Source organism: Polypterus senegalus, chromosome 5 (assembly GCF_016835505.1).
Source record: "Polypterus senegalus isolate Bchr_013 chromosome 5, ASM1683550v1, whole genome shotgun sequence".
Classification (NCBI taxonomy): Eukaryota; Metazoa; Chordata; class Cladistia; order Polypteriformes; family Polypteridae; genus Polypterus; species Polypterus senegalus.
The window spans coordinates 189,459,148-189,477,234 of NC_053158.1; the positions used below are offsets into that span (position 1 = coordinate 189,459,148).

Genomic DNA, 18,087 nt, shown 5'->3' on the forward strand with positions numbered 1-18,087 from the left:
ATTAAAACATGAATGCTGTCAAAACCAAACAATGCAATTCCAAATCCACAGATATTCCTTATTCATTTGTCACTTTGTTCCATGTCACTGTGTCACTTTATTCACAGGTGTGATGTGTTGTTTAGTTAGTCAGATGACTGGCACTGAGGTGTCTGGTGGCGTGGAGCCACTGAGGTTCACTCTTATGGAGTCATTTCAATGTTCGTCTGTCAGTTTTGTTCTGAACTTTGATTTCATGACATTCATGTCAGACTCACAGAGGTATGGAGACCCAAACAAAGCAGACATTGTCAGAGCCCATTGGTGAAGATTCTTATAGTTATCTGGCTCTGCGAAGCTCCAGAAATGCGTAGAATGCTGTTGAGACTTTAACTGCACTTTATTTTGAAGGTTTACTAATATATAATATATAAAATCCAATGTCTGTCTATCTGTATGTCTGTCCACTTTTCATAAGAGAACTACTTAACGGATTTAGATCGGGTTTTTTCTATAATTTGCTTGAACATTCTGGTTGATTTTGTGACTTTTCTCATTTCACTATGTATCGTATTTCGTTTGCGATTCGATTTATTTGCGTGTATCCGAGAAACACGCAATGGGCCGAGGGGAAGGGCCTTCCTCACTCACTCTCCAGCTTCGGGGTGTGTTCCTTAACTCCACTTAGCTAGCGAACAAGAGAACAATTGAATTCAACTTTGTTTGATATTTAAAATAAAGTGTTACTTAGGTCTTGATGAGTTTGATTCTCTTAAGTGTATGCCACGTTCAAAAGATAGATTGCAATTCAGATTGTGGATCGTGATATGATTTTTTGGAAAGATCGCCCACCCCTAATTTGACTAATCAAGTTTTCAAATTTATGTTGGATTCATTAACCCTTTGGCGAGCTACTTGGAAAAAGGGGTTGTGAGCTACCAGTAGCTCACAAGCGACGTGTTGGAGACCCCTGCTCTAGAGCCATTTGATAAACTAATGGTGCTGGAGAGGGGTAGCATGTTGATTGGCACCTGCAAGTAGTTAGAAATTCAATGTTCTCTTTGCACAATGCAACATGGACTTTATGAACCTACGTATGTACTCATGTTAATTTCTTAGGGCAGTGAAAGATAACTATCCATCCATCCGTTATCCAACCCGCTATATCCTAACTACAGGGTCACGGGGGTCTGCTGGCGCCAACACAGGGCGCAAGGCAGGAAACAAACCCCCGGCAAGGCGCCAGTCCACCGCAGGGCATGCACACACACACTAGGGACTATTTAGAATCACCAATGCACCAAAACTGCATGTCTTTGGACTGTGGGAGGAAACCCACGCATACACGGGAAGAACATGCAAACTCCTAACTGCGAGGTGGCAGTGCTACCCACTGTCCCACCATGCCGCCCGAAAGATAACTAGATATTTAAAAAAACGTTACTACAAATACATGACAGCATAAGAACCTCCAATCCAAAATGATGTCTTTGATATCAATAGTTTGATACTTGAGTCTAATACATCTCGGTTTTCTTTGATGCTGTAAATCAGGGATTCCCAAATTTCTTAGCCACGTTTCCCCAGTGGTAACTTTTTAGCAAGCAGTGACCTGCTTTTAGGTGTACCAGGAAGTGAAATTGTTGTTAGTTTATCAGAATCGTGGCACAGACCTGCTCGATGTTGTCATTGGTAGTGGACTTGCACAGGCGTCCCACTACTTCTTCAGGCTTAACACCTGTCTGGTCATTTTTGAACTTCTCAATCCATTAATAAACACTATGCCGTGTTAAAAACGCTAAACACTGGGCAGAAAGTCTTCTACGGATTTAGTAAACCCTGATTTGTTCAGTAATTTGAGTTTATACTTCTACCACAGGGGTGGAATGATGGCGCAAGTGGTAGCACTGCTGCTTCGCAGTAAGGACAACAGCAGGGTCTGTGTGCCGGGTCATTCCTACAAGGAGATTTCATGCTCCTGTAGGAATGAAGAAAACAAAAAGAAGATCTCCTTAATATCTTTTTGGGATCTCCAAGTCAATGATGAGACCAGAAAATGAAATAAAATGGAGACAAATGTCTTTTGTTTCCTGCTTCTCATATTTTTCTACCAAGAAAAAAACTCTCCAGTGTTCTTACAAGGGTCTCTTGTTGAATTTCAGTGCAGATCTTTGCAAAGTCATACAATGGGATGGGAACATCCAAGCAGTGTCTTGACATTATTTTTTTAGCAATCTGAAGGTATTATAATGCATTGTACGCTCAGTAATAAATGGTGAAATGGATCAACAGTTCTTTGTGGTAATAAAACACTTTACTACGATTACAAAACATTTAGTCCTTGCTTCTGAATAATACTATTAGTTGCAGGGTGGTATAGTGGTTAAGACTATGGACTTCAAACCCTGAGGTTGTGGGTTTAAATCCCACGACTGACACCATGTGACAATAAGCAAGTCAATTCATCCGCCTGTGCTCTAACTGGAAAAACAAAAGAAACGCAACTGATCGTATCTCTAATGTCGTAAGCCACCTCGGATAAAGGCATCAACCCAATAATAAGTAAAAATATTAAGATTCAAACAAGACTATAAGGAAATCTTGCATAACATGCTTTTCAAACCAAATTCTCAATTTTGATTCCTTTAACCTCAGCTGTATCTCAAGTCTCCTTTTTGTCTAAAGCTATTTCTTCTAAGGAATTTTAGAAGAGACATCAATGACAAAGTTGATCCTTAAATGAAACACAAACGACAATCTCTTTTAGGTCTCATGAGTCATCAAAGATCAACCTTTGAGCATCGGCCCCGGTGTGTTTGGTGTGTGTGTGTCTGTGTGTATGTTCACCCTGTAATGAACTGGCACCCTTGCCCAGGGATTGTTCCTACCTTGCACCCTATGTTAGCTGGAATAGGCTCCAGCCCCCCTCAACATCCTGGTCTGGATTAAGAGGGTTAGAAAATGACATGACATGACTTCTACCATAATAAAACGATCGACAAAGGGTATTGTTTTTAACATTCTTATTTCAAGTTCAAATAATAGCACATAATAATGCAATAATGCTCCTTATCTAAAAACAACTAATGATGAGCAGGTACCGGTATACCAGAATGAAACACGCTGAGTCGATGAGAACACATCAATCAGTGAGACGCTCGTTTCTTGCTTTTTACCTACAACTTTGAATATTCTTGGCGCAGTTGTTGAATGATGTGGAAGAATAATTTTAGGGTAATCTTTATGAAATAGCATAAAAGGTTAATAAATGTCGGAAATGAGATAAAGGTCAAGTGAACAACAAAATGTACACTGAAATATAAGAATTGGTTTAGGAAAAATACTGAGATGGTCAAGTAAATAAAGAATCTACTAGAAGAAAGGTTGATGTAATATATAGAATGTACTGAAGGATAACTAAGTGATGACTAAGAAATCAGCAGATGTTCTACTGCAAACGAGAATGGACAAATGTTATATGCAGAGAAATTTCAAGGGTGGTGGCTCAACTCAAAAGGTATAAGAAGAACCAGAATATAATATAATATACTTTTATTTTATATAAATCATTTGGGTGTAAACCAACAAACCAACCAGAGTAAAATGTATGCATTGATTGACACTGTATGTAAATTCAACAGTTTATAAAATGAACCTCTGTTCTTTGTTTCTGTAACAGAGTGCTTTTGAAGAATGCTCCCTCCAAGGCATTTTGCCGAGGAATCCTTAAAAGATACAATGAACAGCTTTTCTCCTGCCTGATTACTGAATTGTCCTGTTAGAGGATGTCTCTTTCGTTAATAAGATGTTACATTTCGAGCACAAAGAGTAAGTCTCATGTCATCAGCAGGAACTAATCAAGATTTTTTATTCCTTGAGTAAACAAAATTTACTCCCCAGTAAGAAATCTCTACTGTAAATAATTTGGGCAAGACAGGTGCAACAATAATCTGTGATAGCCTTTTATATCTGTCCTTGAAAATAGAACAATCAGGCACATCTAAAGGAGGCAGAGAATAAAGTCAGTGACAACAGTCGTCATGTCAGCCAAGTGACAACAGGTTAATCCGAAACGCGTTATCATTCACTGACCCAGAAGAAGAAGAAGAAGAACAGTAGCCCCAACCAGGCTCCACCTATTAACACACGTATCTGCCATCAAGACATAAAAAGATGCCAACAAAGTCAGTTCATTTACTGGACAAGAAGGCAACACTTAAGTTTGAGGTTCAGCACAGATGTAAAGCACACAATGCAAAAGGCGTCACTTTTGGTGTGCTACTCAACTCTACAATATAGGAAATAAATTGGGTAATACCCATCTAAGACCACTTTATTTATTTATTTTTTTGACAATGTGTTGTGGGGTACAAAATCTGTACATTTTGGCTTGTATTTCCATTATATTTTGCTTAAGACAAAACAACAGATGAACAAAATTGAGGACCCATCAAAGCTGTTCCAACAAAGAAAGGAAGACATGCGGGTGCCTAAGGCTATTGATTAGTAAATAATCTGGGCTAATGTGGGACAACAAGAAGCTAAATTATTTTACAGCCTGGGAAAGGAACAGGTATTAAGCAACATCAAAAACGTTTTATTGTTTGGGAAAATGGACAGTGAATTCATTCATCATATTGAAAGCCAGCCAATCAGAATATCTAACGATTACATCTTGCAACAGCCCCCGGGAGAATTTTATAACAAATATGCCTTAGAGGAAAAAGGGACGAAGACATCAGGAGAAGGGAACAGAACGACATCAGAAGAGGGTGCCGTTTCCATCCAATCGTCAGAAAAGCATATAATGAACAATTATGAGTGCTCGATCACAAGCTGCCTGTGACAATCATCCTTGTCATCTTTAACTTTTTCGTAGCTTTTTGTAAAGACTATATATTTCCAGACTTTACTATCAGTCCTATTTTCAATTATTCTTTGTTCTACTGGTATTATTATTCCTGTAATAAATACCATTCTGCTTTTAACTTTCTATACTTTGTCTTCATGTCTAGAGTGATAGCAGTAATAATTTCTTTGAGCACCTGGTGCAGCTGGAGGTTCACCATACGCTCTGTGCTACAAGGTTTATTAAGGCTGAGGGTGTGAGTGCCACCCAATAGTAGGGAACAGTACATAAACTAAGGCAGTCATGGCTGATAAATAGCCCATAGTCAAGGATGCTGAGTCTTTGTATGTTTAAATGTATTCTTGGAGACCAAAAGAAATATTTAGGTCTGAGATATCTTTAAATCATCTTATGTTGTTCGTGTCAATAATAAGTCTCTTGAAGTGCTGGGAGAGTGACAGGCTGTGTTATTCATAAGGCACTTGTGTGGTTTAAAGTGGTAGATGTTAACAGGCTGTGTGAGTCATTTATGGGGCACTGTGGTGATTAGGGTCTGTGTGTATGTAAGTCTCATGAAGTCCTAGGAGAGTGACAAGTTGTGTTATTCCTAAGGTACTTGTGTGGTTTTAAGTGCTAGAGATTAACCAGCTGTGTGTGTGTCATTCATAGGGCACTGTTGAGTTTCTGTGTGTATGCATATAGCTATGTGTTAATCTTAAGGTGCAACAGTAGACCAACCCGGTAACAAATCTGATGAGTATACTTACCCCAAGGTAAAGGGTAAGTAGAGGGAAATACCACGTTAATACAGTCTGCTTGCATGATTACATTACTCTCAAATTAAAAATGAAGCGTTTGCCTTGTCTTCACTCATTTACATCTGCCTACACATTTCATGATGCTAGATTGCTCAAGGATTTTCTGCCTCACCTCTTAGCAAGTGCACAATGGTGTTGCCCAGAGCCACAATTACAGACTTAGTGCAGGTAACCCCACTAGAACCACAAGGTACATTCTCCACAGTAACGGTGAAGAGCCCGTTGGTCTCATGTGCCAAGATATACTCGCAGTCTCCTAAGAAAGTGAAGGGCCGTCCATCAAAGGTGATATAGTGAGGGTCTCCAGTGGCTAGGCAGGTTCCAGAGCAACGAGACTTTCCACAGTGCCAGCGGCGGTCTCTGCACACACTGAAAAGCAAAACAGAAGAATAGTATTTGGTTATTTGGCCTGTCAAAATCCAGGTTCTTGTCTTTCTTCTTAATATAAAATCCTGGCATTGAATAGAAATGGTGAGTAGTAACAGATGAGTTATGAGGACAAATGTGGAAATAGTACCACCATTAGCTGTCCATTGACCCGGTGATGAAACTGTCCATCCATCCATTTGCCCATGTTTGACACTCTCCCTCCTATGTGTATGCTAGTATGAGAGCAGCCCAATTGGGGTACAATAAATAAAAGATGGTAGATGGATGGAAGGAAGAACCTGCACAACCTAACCTGGTGGTAGTGAGGGTGTGCAATCCTCAATCACACTGCTTTCATTTCTTGTCGGGACTTCAAGTGGCAAGCTGTGTGGTGGACAATGAGGGGTGGAAAGAAGTTCCATCAGGTAGTTGAGTCAGTGACTTAGTCAGGATCTCTGACCTTGCCCCGGGTGGCCCTACCAGGAGTACACGATGTCCTGACAGCATTGCTTAGGGTATTGTTGATCACGCAAACTGCTCCATCTTATTAAGACGCTGACTCGGTGAAGAGGAAATGATACCATGAACTGGACGATTCCACAGCATGACAAAGGTGAATGTCTGCACTCTCTGATCCCTGTCTAATATCAATAATTTACATGATGGCTGTATGATTCCGTCAGACTAAGTGGTCAAGTGTAAGTTTCTTCAATGCTGATCTGAACTAGTTGGCTTCTAGTCTGTCTTCTCACTATGATACTAGATTCCCTTGCAAGTCCGTATCTTGTGTGTGAAGAAATACAAAAGACGGATCAGGGAAGGCATGGAACACAGTATGCTTACCAGGTATTGCATTCCTTGGTGATGCTGTCATTCTTGTAGTACAGTCTGCCATTATGATGACATGGGCATTCTAAAGGAGGGATACACTGTTCACCCTGCAAAGTAAAGAAAGGCAAATGAGCATGGGCTGAGTGTCAACCACAGGAATACTGGAAAGCCCTGGGGCACGTCCTTAATCCACACATATCCACTTCTAATGGAATAGTAAGCATGTTGAGGTACAGAAAACACTTATAACAAAGGAAACATCTGGTAAGTTTATCTTCTTAAGGTGCTGGCCACTATGAGCTATCAGAACATCTATGGTTACTGTGTGCCTGGGCATAAACTGTATAACTTTAAATCTGTACTGGAGAGGAGCAATGCCATCCTTCAGTGAAAAGCTGCATCTCTCATTTCGTAGATGATGATAGTAGAAACTAAGTGCTCAGTAGGGTTAATATACAGTTAGATCAATTTTCACAATTTTGGTTCTGTACGCCATCACAATAGACTTGAAATGAAGAAATCATTGCATGACTGAAATGTAGGCTTTCAGGTCTAATTCAAAGGATTTAACAGAAATATCATATGAGCCATTTAGGAATGGCAGACATTTTTATACACTGTCCCCCGATTTTCAGGGGCTCAAATGTATTTGGACATTTGACTGAAAAGCTGTTCCGCAGCTAGGTGTGAACAGGTCCCTCATTATTTCATTGACTATTAAGCAGGTAGAAGACCTGCAGTTGATTCCACGCATGGAATTTCCATTTGGAAGTTGTCGCTGTGAACTCAGAATGTGGGGTCCAGAAAGCTGTCCATGTAAATAAAAACAGGCCGAGAGAGAGGGCAGAGAAAACAAAACAAACCCATCTGAGAAATAGCAGAAACACCACAGGCCTGCGTCGAATTCATACTAAAGCTTGGCATGTGGACAAAACTGGAAATGTGCACACACACAAAAAAAATCCAGATGCATGAAACAGTGCGTAAGCAAACTTCCACTCACTTTCCCTTTATAAATCCCAATCAACGTGAATTTTAGTGCACATGCACGGGTCTTCGGCCCCACCCAGACTCCTCCCAGAATTACACCTGTTTGAATATGCCATTCAATATAAATAGCCCCTTCTTCCATTTTTGTTTTGTTTAAAGACAATGGCAAAAGCATGTGTAAAAAAAAGAAAAGAAAAATTTCTGCAATCGCGAAAAGGAGGTTCTGCACAGTGAAGTGGAGGCAAGGAAAGCTGTACTATTTGGTGGCTCAAGCAGTGGTGTATGCAATACATGGAAACTGATGCAGTGGCACAGTGTGGCAGAGGCACTCAAAAGTTCAAGAGCACAGTGCCCGAAATAAAAAAGAAGTGGTCAGATATCAAAGTCAGCCCACCGTCTGAAAAAAAATGTCAAGATTAAAATCGAAATGTCAGTTTTAATTTTAAAATTTTCACTTTAATCTCGTCATTTATTTTGTCATTTAAGTAGAACATTGTAAACTTCATCTTAAAACAAATCTTATTTTACTTGAGTTTCTCAAACCCCATTGTAACTAAAGTAGCACATTAAATGCTTTGTATTCCAAACAGGATTTTTATTACGCCGACAGTAGCGCACAGGCAGTGATCGCTGCACAGAGTATACCACATTCATGACATTACAGCTCTCTGAACATTTTAGAATGCCAAGATATATACATTGTCACGCATGCGCGAGTAGGAGGCCGCGGATGGACCTTAAAGCACTTCGAAAGACGTTCACCGGAGGGGAATGGCGTGGTACTAACCTTTTTCCTTTATTTTCCAGAACTAAAGACGCTCCACCATAAGGCACTGTATCGCAGTACGTCCACTTCCGCCCTTCCTCCGCCATCTTCCCTGACGTCAGCAGTCCCGTCATCCCTCACGCCTCCTTCCCAGCATTCCTCCACTTCCGGCTCCTCCCATATAAAATGGCCGCCGACGCCTAGTATGGCATCGCGCAGATGAATGTTTTGTTTCTTCTGTTTTTGACCTGTTTTTTTTGTTGTCTGAAGTGTGTAGACAATATACGGGGCCAGAAAAACCCCAAACCTTTTTCGACTGTACCTGGAATTCTTTACAACTTGAATTCATTTTTATGATGAAAGACGTTAAAGCAAGTATTAAACATGTGTGGGCATGGTGGCGCAGCGTAATCGATGAGCTGGCACCCAGTCCAGGGATTGTTCCTGCCTCATGCCCAGTGCTTGCTGGGACTCACGCAACCCTTGATGAAATAATTTATTGAAGCCGTACTGTGTCCCAATTCATGCCGTTCTGTTTTTCTTTCTCTTTCGATGTAGTCGATCGTCACACAAAGTCTGTAATAAATGTAAAACCAGCATGCTAATTCTTCAAAGCTTTTAAGGAACACTGAAAAGTCTTCATTATACATGTTTAATTATTCCATCCATCCATCCATCCGGGTTGTGCCAGTCCCAGCAAGCATCGAGCTTAATACAGGAACAATCCCTGGAAGGGGGACCAGCTCATCGAAGGGTGAATACGAGCACACACACATACACTCAGTCAGTCAGTTTAGCATCACCAAATCCTCTAACCTTAAAGCTTTGGAAGGAAACTGAAGCACGCAGAGGAAACCCATCCAGGATAACATACAAACTCCAGGCAGGGGACACCCAGGACGTGACCTCCTTACGGCGAGGCAGCAGCACTTCTGCCACACCACTGTGTCCCCACATGTTTAATTATTAACAGAATACACTATTTAAATGAAGTTAACAATTTATCTATAAAATGTAATATACATGCTCTAATGTACAGTGCATCCAGAAAGTATTCACAGCGCATCACTTTTTCCACATTTTGTTTTGTTACAGCCTTATTCCAGAATGGATTAAATTCGTTTTTTTCCTCAGAATTCTACACACAACACCTCATAATGACAACGTGAAATAAGTTTACTTGAGCTTTTTGCAAATTTATTAAAAATAAAAAATTGAGAAAGCACATGTACAGAAGTATTGACAGCCTTTGCCATGAAGCTCCAAATTGAGCTCAGGTGCATCCTGTTTCTCCTGATCATCCTTGAGATGTTTCTGCAGCTTAATTGGAGTCCACCTGTGGTAAATTCAGTTGATTGGACATGATTTGGAAAGGCACACACCTGTCTATAGAAGGTCCCACAGTTGCCAGTTCATGTCAGAGCACAAACCAAGCATGAAGTCAAAGGAATTGTCTGTAGACCTCCGAGACAGGATTGTCTCGAGGCACAAATCTTGGGAAGGTTACAGAAAAATGTCTGCTGCTTTGAAGGCCACAATGAGCAAAGTGGCCTCCATCATCCGTAAGTGGAAGAAGTTCGAAACCACCAGGACTCTTCCTAGAGCTGGCCGGCCATCTAAACTGAGCGATCGGGGGAGAAGGGCCTTAGTAAGGGAGGTGTCCAAGAACCTGAAGGTCACTCTGTCAGAGCTCCAGAGGTCCTCTGTGGAGAGAGGAGAACCTTCCAGAAGTACAACCATCTCTACAGCAATCCACCAATCAGGCCTGCATGGTGGAGCGGCCAGACGGAAGCCACTCCTTAGTAAAAGGCACAAGGCAGCCCGTCTGGAGTTTGACGAAAGGCACTTGAAGGACTCTCATACCATGAGAAACAAAATTCTCTGGTCTGATGAGACAAAGATTAAACTCTTTGGTGTGAATGCCAGGCGTCATGTTTGGAGGAAACCAGGCACCGCTCATCACCAGGCCAATACCATCCCTACAGAGAAGCTTAGTGGTGGCAGCATCATGCTGTGGGGATGTTTTTCAGTGGCAGGAACGGGGAGGCTGCAAAGAGGAATGGGCGAAACTGGCCAAGGATAGGTGTGCCAAGCTTGTGGCATCATATTCAAAAAGACTTGAGGCTGTAATTGCTGCCAAAGGTGCATCGACAAAGTATTGAGCAAAGACTGTGAATACTAATGTACATGTGATTTCTCAGTTTTTTTTATTTTTAATAAATTTGCAAAAACCTTAAGTAAACTTTTTTCACATTGTCATTATGGGGTGTTGTGTGTAGAATTCTGAGGAAAAAAACGAATTTAATCCATTTTGGAATAAGGCTATAACATAAGAAAATGTGGAAAAAGTGATGCGCTGTGAATATTTTCCGGATGCACTGTACTTTATCATAGAAATGATATCAAGTATATATCTTAGTATTGTAAATCAACTTGGAAGCCAGTCATCATCATTGGATAGAAAATCAGTATGATCTGTAAATATGTGCTCTCTTCTAACTCTTCCATTTGCGATGTTGTCTAACAACGCTAAAGCAGCCATGATAGTTGGAATAGTTTGGCCATTCCGTGCATCCTTATATTGTTACAGATTGATTACAATCAAGAGCTTTAAATTTGTAAACAATATGCAAATAATTTCAGTGTATTTGATAAATGGATGGTAATCTGAGAAAGAAAGGGAAATGTGCGTATGCATGGTGTGAGGCTGCTGTGAAAATCTTGAAGTGTGCGTGGAAACTGGCATACGCAACATTTTTTGTGCATACACACCATTTATGCATGAGCCTCCTGGTCAAATCAACCATCTGGTACATTCTTAAAGAGAAGGAACACACTGGCAAGCTCAACAACTCCAGAAGATCTGGACAACCATGGAAGACAACTGTGCCGGATGACAGCAGAATTCTGTCCTTGGTTGAAGAAGAACCCCTTCACAACATTCACCCAAACCAAGAACACATCATTGCCAAAGTGTACAATTAAGAGAAGACTTCATGAAAGTAAAGACAGAAGGTTTACCACGAGGTGCGGACCACTGGTAAACCTCAAGCAGAGGAAGGACAGATTAGACTTTAGTAGAAAATATTTTAAAAATCAATCCAATTTTGGAACAGTTTCCTTTGGACAAATTAAATTAAGATCAATGTTTAACCAGAATGTTGGAAAGAGAAGAGTATGGAGAAGAAAAGAAACAGCTCATGATCTGTAGCATACCGCATCATCTGTGAGACATGGCGGAGGCCGTGTTATGGCCTGGGCGTGTGTGGCTGCCACTGGAAGTCAGTCACTGGTGTTTATTGATGATGTGACTGCTGGCAGAAGTAGCAGGATGAATTCTGAAGTGTCCAGGGCGGCCATACTGTCTGCTCAGATTCAGACAAATGCTGCAAAACTGGCAGGACAGCACCTCACAGTACAGATGGACAAGGAGCCAAAACACACTGAGACAGCAAACCAAGTGCTTTTCAAGGCAAAGAAGTGGAAATGGATAATTTAGTGAACTGACCTCAACCCAACTGGACATGCAGCTCACTTACTGAAGACAAAACTGATGGCAGAAAGTCCAACAAACAAGCAGCACTTAAAGCCAGTTGCAGTAAAGGCCTGGCAAAGCATCAGTTGAGTGGAAACCCAGCACTTGGAGATGGCTGTGGGTTCAGACTACAAAGGACTTTCAACTAAATATTCAAAGTCCAGAGGATGCACTTCTGGGTCAGGTTTCTACAATGTGGGGACAGTTCATCCCTGTGGCTCCCCCTGGCATGAAGCAGGGCTATTCGACGGATCTAGAAGTACATGACTTGTCCAACAATTTTCAGTCACAGACTTCATTTACAGAATTTCAGCAAGTCAGAGCGGCGTTGCGCAGTCTGACATACCCAGTGACTCAGTCCTAACAGACTACAGACAGTGCTCTAACAAAATCAAAGAGGCTTGAATTTGGACTTTTGTAAATGGACGAGCGACTCTTTTTTCTAAAGTCTCATGTTTTATGTACCATGACAGAATTGAAAAAAAAGTAAAACGTGGCGAGATTGTGGCTGTGTTTGTAGCGCTTGTTACGAATTCATACAACACTGGCTCTGTCCAGCAGCACTCTATTGGCTGTTAGAAAAAGGAGTGAACACGTGATACTTTGGAAATGTGAACGTGTGCTGGAAAGTCATTATGTAGTTGTGAAATTTGACATACCCTATGATTGCTGCTTGTATAATCTGACATACTCAGGCGATGAGATCAGCAACCGCAGTCATCAAGTTTCACTTTCCTTCCATCTACAAGTATTATGCCACCCACTTAAGTGGTTAATTTATATTTTTACCATTTTTAGAAGACCTCAAGAAACAGCAACAATTGTAATGTCAAGAAAATAACAAATAATGCAAAAACACAGGAAACATGACATTATTTCCTAAATACTGGCAGCCACGAGTGGAGTTACACGTAAGTCTGATCTAAACACAGACTAGAGATCACGAAGGCAGCGTCAGTCTCATGACAGGAGCCTGTCCATTTATCCAGAAAGAATCCTATGTGAGTCTCACTGGAGTTGGACGGGCGATTCCTTGCCCAGGTTGGACGCCTTGATAAAAGAAAATGGAAGGCCAGGCTCTTTGACTGGATAGGAACAAGAATCCTTACCCAGCAGGGAAGCCAGAATATTGGGAGAACTAGGAGAAACAACAGCATCCAGGTACTGTGTCCACCGATACACCAGAGGGCAGCATCATCCCTGGGATGTGGATACCTGCACAGCATCATGAAGAATTGGAGTTCCGGAACACGGCCCTGTTGGGTTCTACAGGTGCCACCAGGGGCCTCTGCAGGGGGATATGGTCCCTACTTTGTCAGACTCTTTTCTGACCATTCAGGGTCAAAAATTAAAGGAACCGTGTCATCATGGCTAGTCAATCAGAGCCAGGAGGATGTGAATGAGGCATAATGAGAGGAGCATGGAGGGTAAAGGACTGTGTTCTGGGCTATTTGTACTTTGATAGACAAATTCTGTCTTTTAGCCCTTAATACTGCTGGAACGGGCTATAGTTGCTTCCCAGAGCAATTTGCCAGCATGCCAGAGCCAAGTATATTCAGTGATGTACATTCATTGAACACCACAACCAGCTATAGTTGCTTCCCAGTACAATTTGCCAGCATGCCGGGGTCGAGTATATCCGGTAACATACATTCGTTGAATGCCGCAAATGGCTACGGCCATTTCCCAGTGCAATTTGCCAACATGCCAGAGCTGATCATTTGATGAGCAGACAGCTCATGACCACTGGCGCCCCCTACAGCACTGCAGTATCACTGGCCCTGGGATTCTGCACTAGACTGGCCTGTAAGCATCAGCGTTCACCTCTGTGTGTTTGTGTGCAGCCAGTTCAAGCGCAGTTGGCTCGGTGATTTACTGAATTTCATCAATGCCGTCACTTGGACTTTGTACATATAATAATAGATTGTTGCAGTAGTCTTTTTTTTTAGTTTTTACAGTTCAGTAAAAACTGTACAATACAGCAGCAGTGTGTAAAATGAAAATGATCAGTGTTGCAGTAATTGTGATGTTCTTTGCATGAAAAAAATGTGTTCCATTAAAATTTCACATTTTCTTGGTGAATTGTGACTTAAAAGGATAGATAGATAGATAGATAGATAGATAGATAGATAGATAGATAGATAGAGATAGATAGATAGAGAGAGAGAGAGAGAGAGATAGAGAGAGAGAGAGATAGATAGATAGATAGATAGATAGATAGATAGAGAGAGAGAGAGAGATAGATAGATAGATAGATAGATAGATAGATAGATAGATAGATAGATAGATAGATAGATGAAAGGCACTATATGATAGATAGATAGATAGATAGATAGATAGATAGATAGATAGATAGATAGATAGATAGATAGATAGAGTGAAAGGCACTATATGAAGAGATAGATATAGATAGATAGATAGATAGATAGAGAGATAGATAGATAGATAGATAGATAGATAGATAGATAGAGTGAAAGGCACTATATGATAGATAGATAGATAGATAGATAGATAGATAGATAGATAGAGATGAAAGGCACTATATAATAGATAGATAGATAGATAGATAGATAGATAGATAGATAGATAGATAGATGAAAGAGTGAAAAGCACTATATGATAGATAGATAGATAGATAGATAGATAGATAGATAGAGTGAAAGGCACTATATGATAGATAGATAGATAGATAGATAGATAGATAGATAGATAGATAGATAGATAGATACTTTATTAATCCCAAGGGGATATTCACAGCATGTCCAGAGTTGCACCATCTTGTATTCACATAGACAGCAAGTCCTCCTCCTTTCCGCTTCCCAAAGGTATTTGCGTCTCTGTTCCAAATTCCAAAGTGCAGCAAAGAAGTATTTGGCATCCAGGGGTGCATTAACCTCCAAGTATGTGGCAGTTTAAGGGTTAATAAAACAGGACTTTATCTAGAATTAGTGACCAGTGTGGGTGTGATTGTGTCTGGGGTTTGGGGCTCAGTAGCGCCCCTTACTGGTTACACCTACTAGGAGAACTTACCAAGAGTACAGTGCCTTCTGGACACACGCAGCCATCAAATGCCTCTGAGCAGTTGTGTGGGGACTCCATATTATCACATGTCCTCAGACAAGACTTGTAGGAATAGACGAGATTCCCTGGGCAAACAGCCATATCGGGACACTGAAGACTGGTGCAGTTCCATGTGCCATTTTCACAAAGACTAAAACCAAAAAAAAAAAAAAAAGAAATGAATAGAAAGCAAAGCGAGTGAGAATGATTCACAGAGCTATGGAATATCCGAGTGCTAAACCAGTATGAGTATTTAGGTCCACAGCGTACGGAGTGTTTTATTTAATCAAGCCGATTTCTAAAAGTGCAGACTGGCCGCTGTTCAGGGGAAGCCATGTGGTAGAGAAATTCAATGAAATCAACCTATCCTGTGGATACTGCAAACAGGCCGTAGGGTGATTTCATCACATATCTCCTACCACTGGTGTGTCCTTGGAGACTCAGAGGGGGCAGCTCGTTCCCCTAACAGCTCTGACCTAAATCCAGAAGCTCGACTTTCTGAAGACACTTTTAAGCATTATCAACTTTTATTCACAATATAAGACACTGTGTAAATAGCTCCATGGCTTTATTTCTATATAGAATCAAAGAAAATAACAACTTTGCTTATAAATCAGCGGGAGAGTAACCATTTTGAAAAACTTCACAGCATAACCTGTCTTTATGCTTGAAGAATTTGAAGAAGAATTGACAATTACAACCCTAAATCATAAAAAGTTAGGACAATATAGAAAATGCAAAAAAAAAAAAAAAAACAAAACACATGTACTTTGACTTTTATTTCATTGCAGACTGTGTGAACCCATCCATCCATTATCCAACCTGCTATATCCCAACACAGGGTCATGGGGGTCTGGTGGAGCCAATTTCCAGCCAGCACAGGAAGAAAAAAATGGAAGAGACCTTGGGAAAGGCAGCTCCAAGAGAGACCCCTTTCCAGGTAGGTTGGGTGTGCAGTGGGTGTCAAAAAAAAAAGAGGCAAATACAGTACAACACACAGAACAGAACAAATCTTCAATATAATAGTCAGTCATTACCCAAACCGCTGTATCCTAACACAGGGGTCTGCTGGAGCCAATCCTAGCCAACACAGGGCGCAAGGCAGAATCAAACCGCGGGCATGGCGCCAGCTCACCGCAGGACACACACACCCACTAGGGACAAGTTAGTATTGCCAATCTACCTAACCTGCATGTCTTTGGACTGTGGGAGGAAACCCACGCAGACACGGGGAGAACATGCCAACTCCACGCAGGGAGTGAACCCAGATCTCCTAACTGTGAGGCAGCAGCGCTACCTGCCTCCCTGTGTGAACCCACGATAATTTCTGTTTTGTCTGGTCGACAACATTTCATTTTTTTAATATTCATTTATTCCAGCACTTCAGGCCTGCAACACATTCCAAAATTTAGGGCCAGTGAGGACAAACAGGTGATTTGGCGATGGGCAGGGGAACTCCAGATTGTCAACAAATGCGTGAGGAAATGATTGAATTGTTTAAAGGCAGCGTTCTTCTATGGAATATTGGAAGGGACTTGCATATTTCTCCCTGTACAGTGCATAATATCATTAAACGAGTTAAGGAATCTTGAAGGGCAAGGGTGCAAGCCTAAGATGAACACCCGTGACCTCCAGTCCCTCAGATGGCAGGCACTGCATCAAGAACTGTCACTCATTAATAGCTGATAGAACCACATGGGTGAGGCCTGATTAGTTTGGCAAACTGTTGTCAAGCCCCACAATACGGAGTTACATTCACAAATGCCATTTAAACCTTTACAGTGCAGAAAAGCAGCCTTATGTTAACCAGAAGAGGTGTCAACTTCTCTGGGCTCCGAGGCATCTGGGATGGACCATCAAACAGTGGAAATGTGCATTGTGGTCAGACGAATCAGTATTCCCGATCTTTTTTGGAAGAAACGGACACTGTGTGCTCCGGTCCAAAGATGAGAAGGACCATCCAGACTGCTATCAGCATCAAGTCCTAAAGCCAGGGTCTGTCATGGTATCAGGTTGTGTCAATGCCCTTGGCACTTCTGTAATGGCAGCATTAATGCACAAAAGTACATTGACATTTTAGAGCAACATATGCTGCCTTCTGTTCCAGGGATGTCCATGCATTTTTCAACAAGACAATGCAAAGCCACATTCTGCACACATGGCAAAGGCACAATGGTGGAAGAAGAGGGTACAGGTACTGAACTGGCCTGCCTGCAGTCCTCACCTGTCCCCAACAGAGAATGTGTGGAGGATTTTAAAACCAAAAATGTGACAACGACGGCCCTGTGCTGCTGCACACCTTAAGACGTGTTTGCAGGAAGAATGGGACAAATACTTCATCGCTTGGTATCTTCAGTGGCAAAATATTTTTTAAATGTCGTGAGAAGGAAAGGTAACATTACAAAGTGGGGAATGCTTTGCCGTCCCAACTTTTTCTGGAATGTTTGCAGGCCTGAAATGCAGGAATGGGTGTATATTAATAAATGAAATGAAGTTGACCGACAAAACAGGAAATCTCTTGGGTTGACACTGTAATGAAATAAAAGTCAAAGTACTTTGTGATGGACAGTGAGGACTCTTATCCGGTCGGGATGTCTTCTTAAGGAGTTTACACAGGTCAGTACCTCTCCCAGGGACAATAAAGGGCAGCGGCACCCCCCGGGCTTGTTACAGTGCCACGGGGTTGGAGCATGGAGGCTTCACACTGCCAGGGAGAATGGCTGCAAGGGGAACAACTGAGCCCTCCTTAGCAGCACTGCTACCACACCAGAAGTGAAGTGCTTCCAGAAGATGATCACTGGACACCTGGAAGTGCCACCAACCATTACAATGGGAGCCAGAGTTGGGAGGAAGTGGACAAAGCTTGGAGGAGGAGTGGAGGTGAAAGAAA

General features: G+C 41.6%; 1 protein-coding gene across 1 annotated transcript in view; it reads right to left on the minus strand.

Annotated features, from left to right (window-relative positions):
• scospondin (subcommissural organ spondin) overlaps nucleotides 1-18,087 on the minus strand; it is a 417,078-nt gene that overhangs the window by 344,555 nt on the left and 54,436 nt on the right. The window contains exons 18-20 of the mRNA XM_039754138.1: nucleotides 15,168-15,348; nucleotides 6,859-6,953; nucleotides 5,759-6,015 (exon numbers count right to left, since the gene is read on the minus strand). Coding sequence (XP_039610072.1) covers nucleotides 5,759-6,015; nucleotides 6,859-6,953; nucleotides 15,168-15,348 — 533 coding nt within the window. The remainder of the gene's footprint in view (nucleotides 1-5,758; nucleotides 6,016-6,858; nucleotides 6,954-15,167; nucleotides 15,349-18,087) is intronic.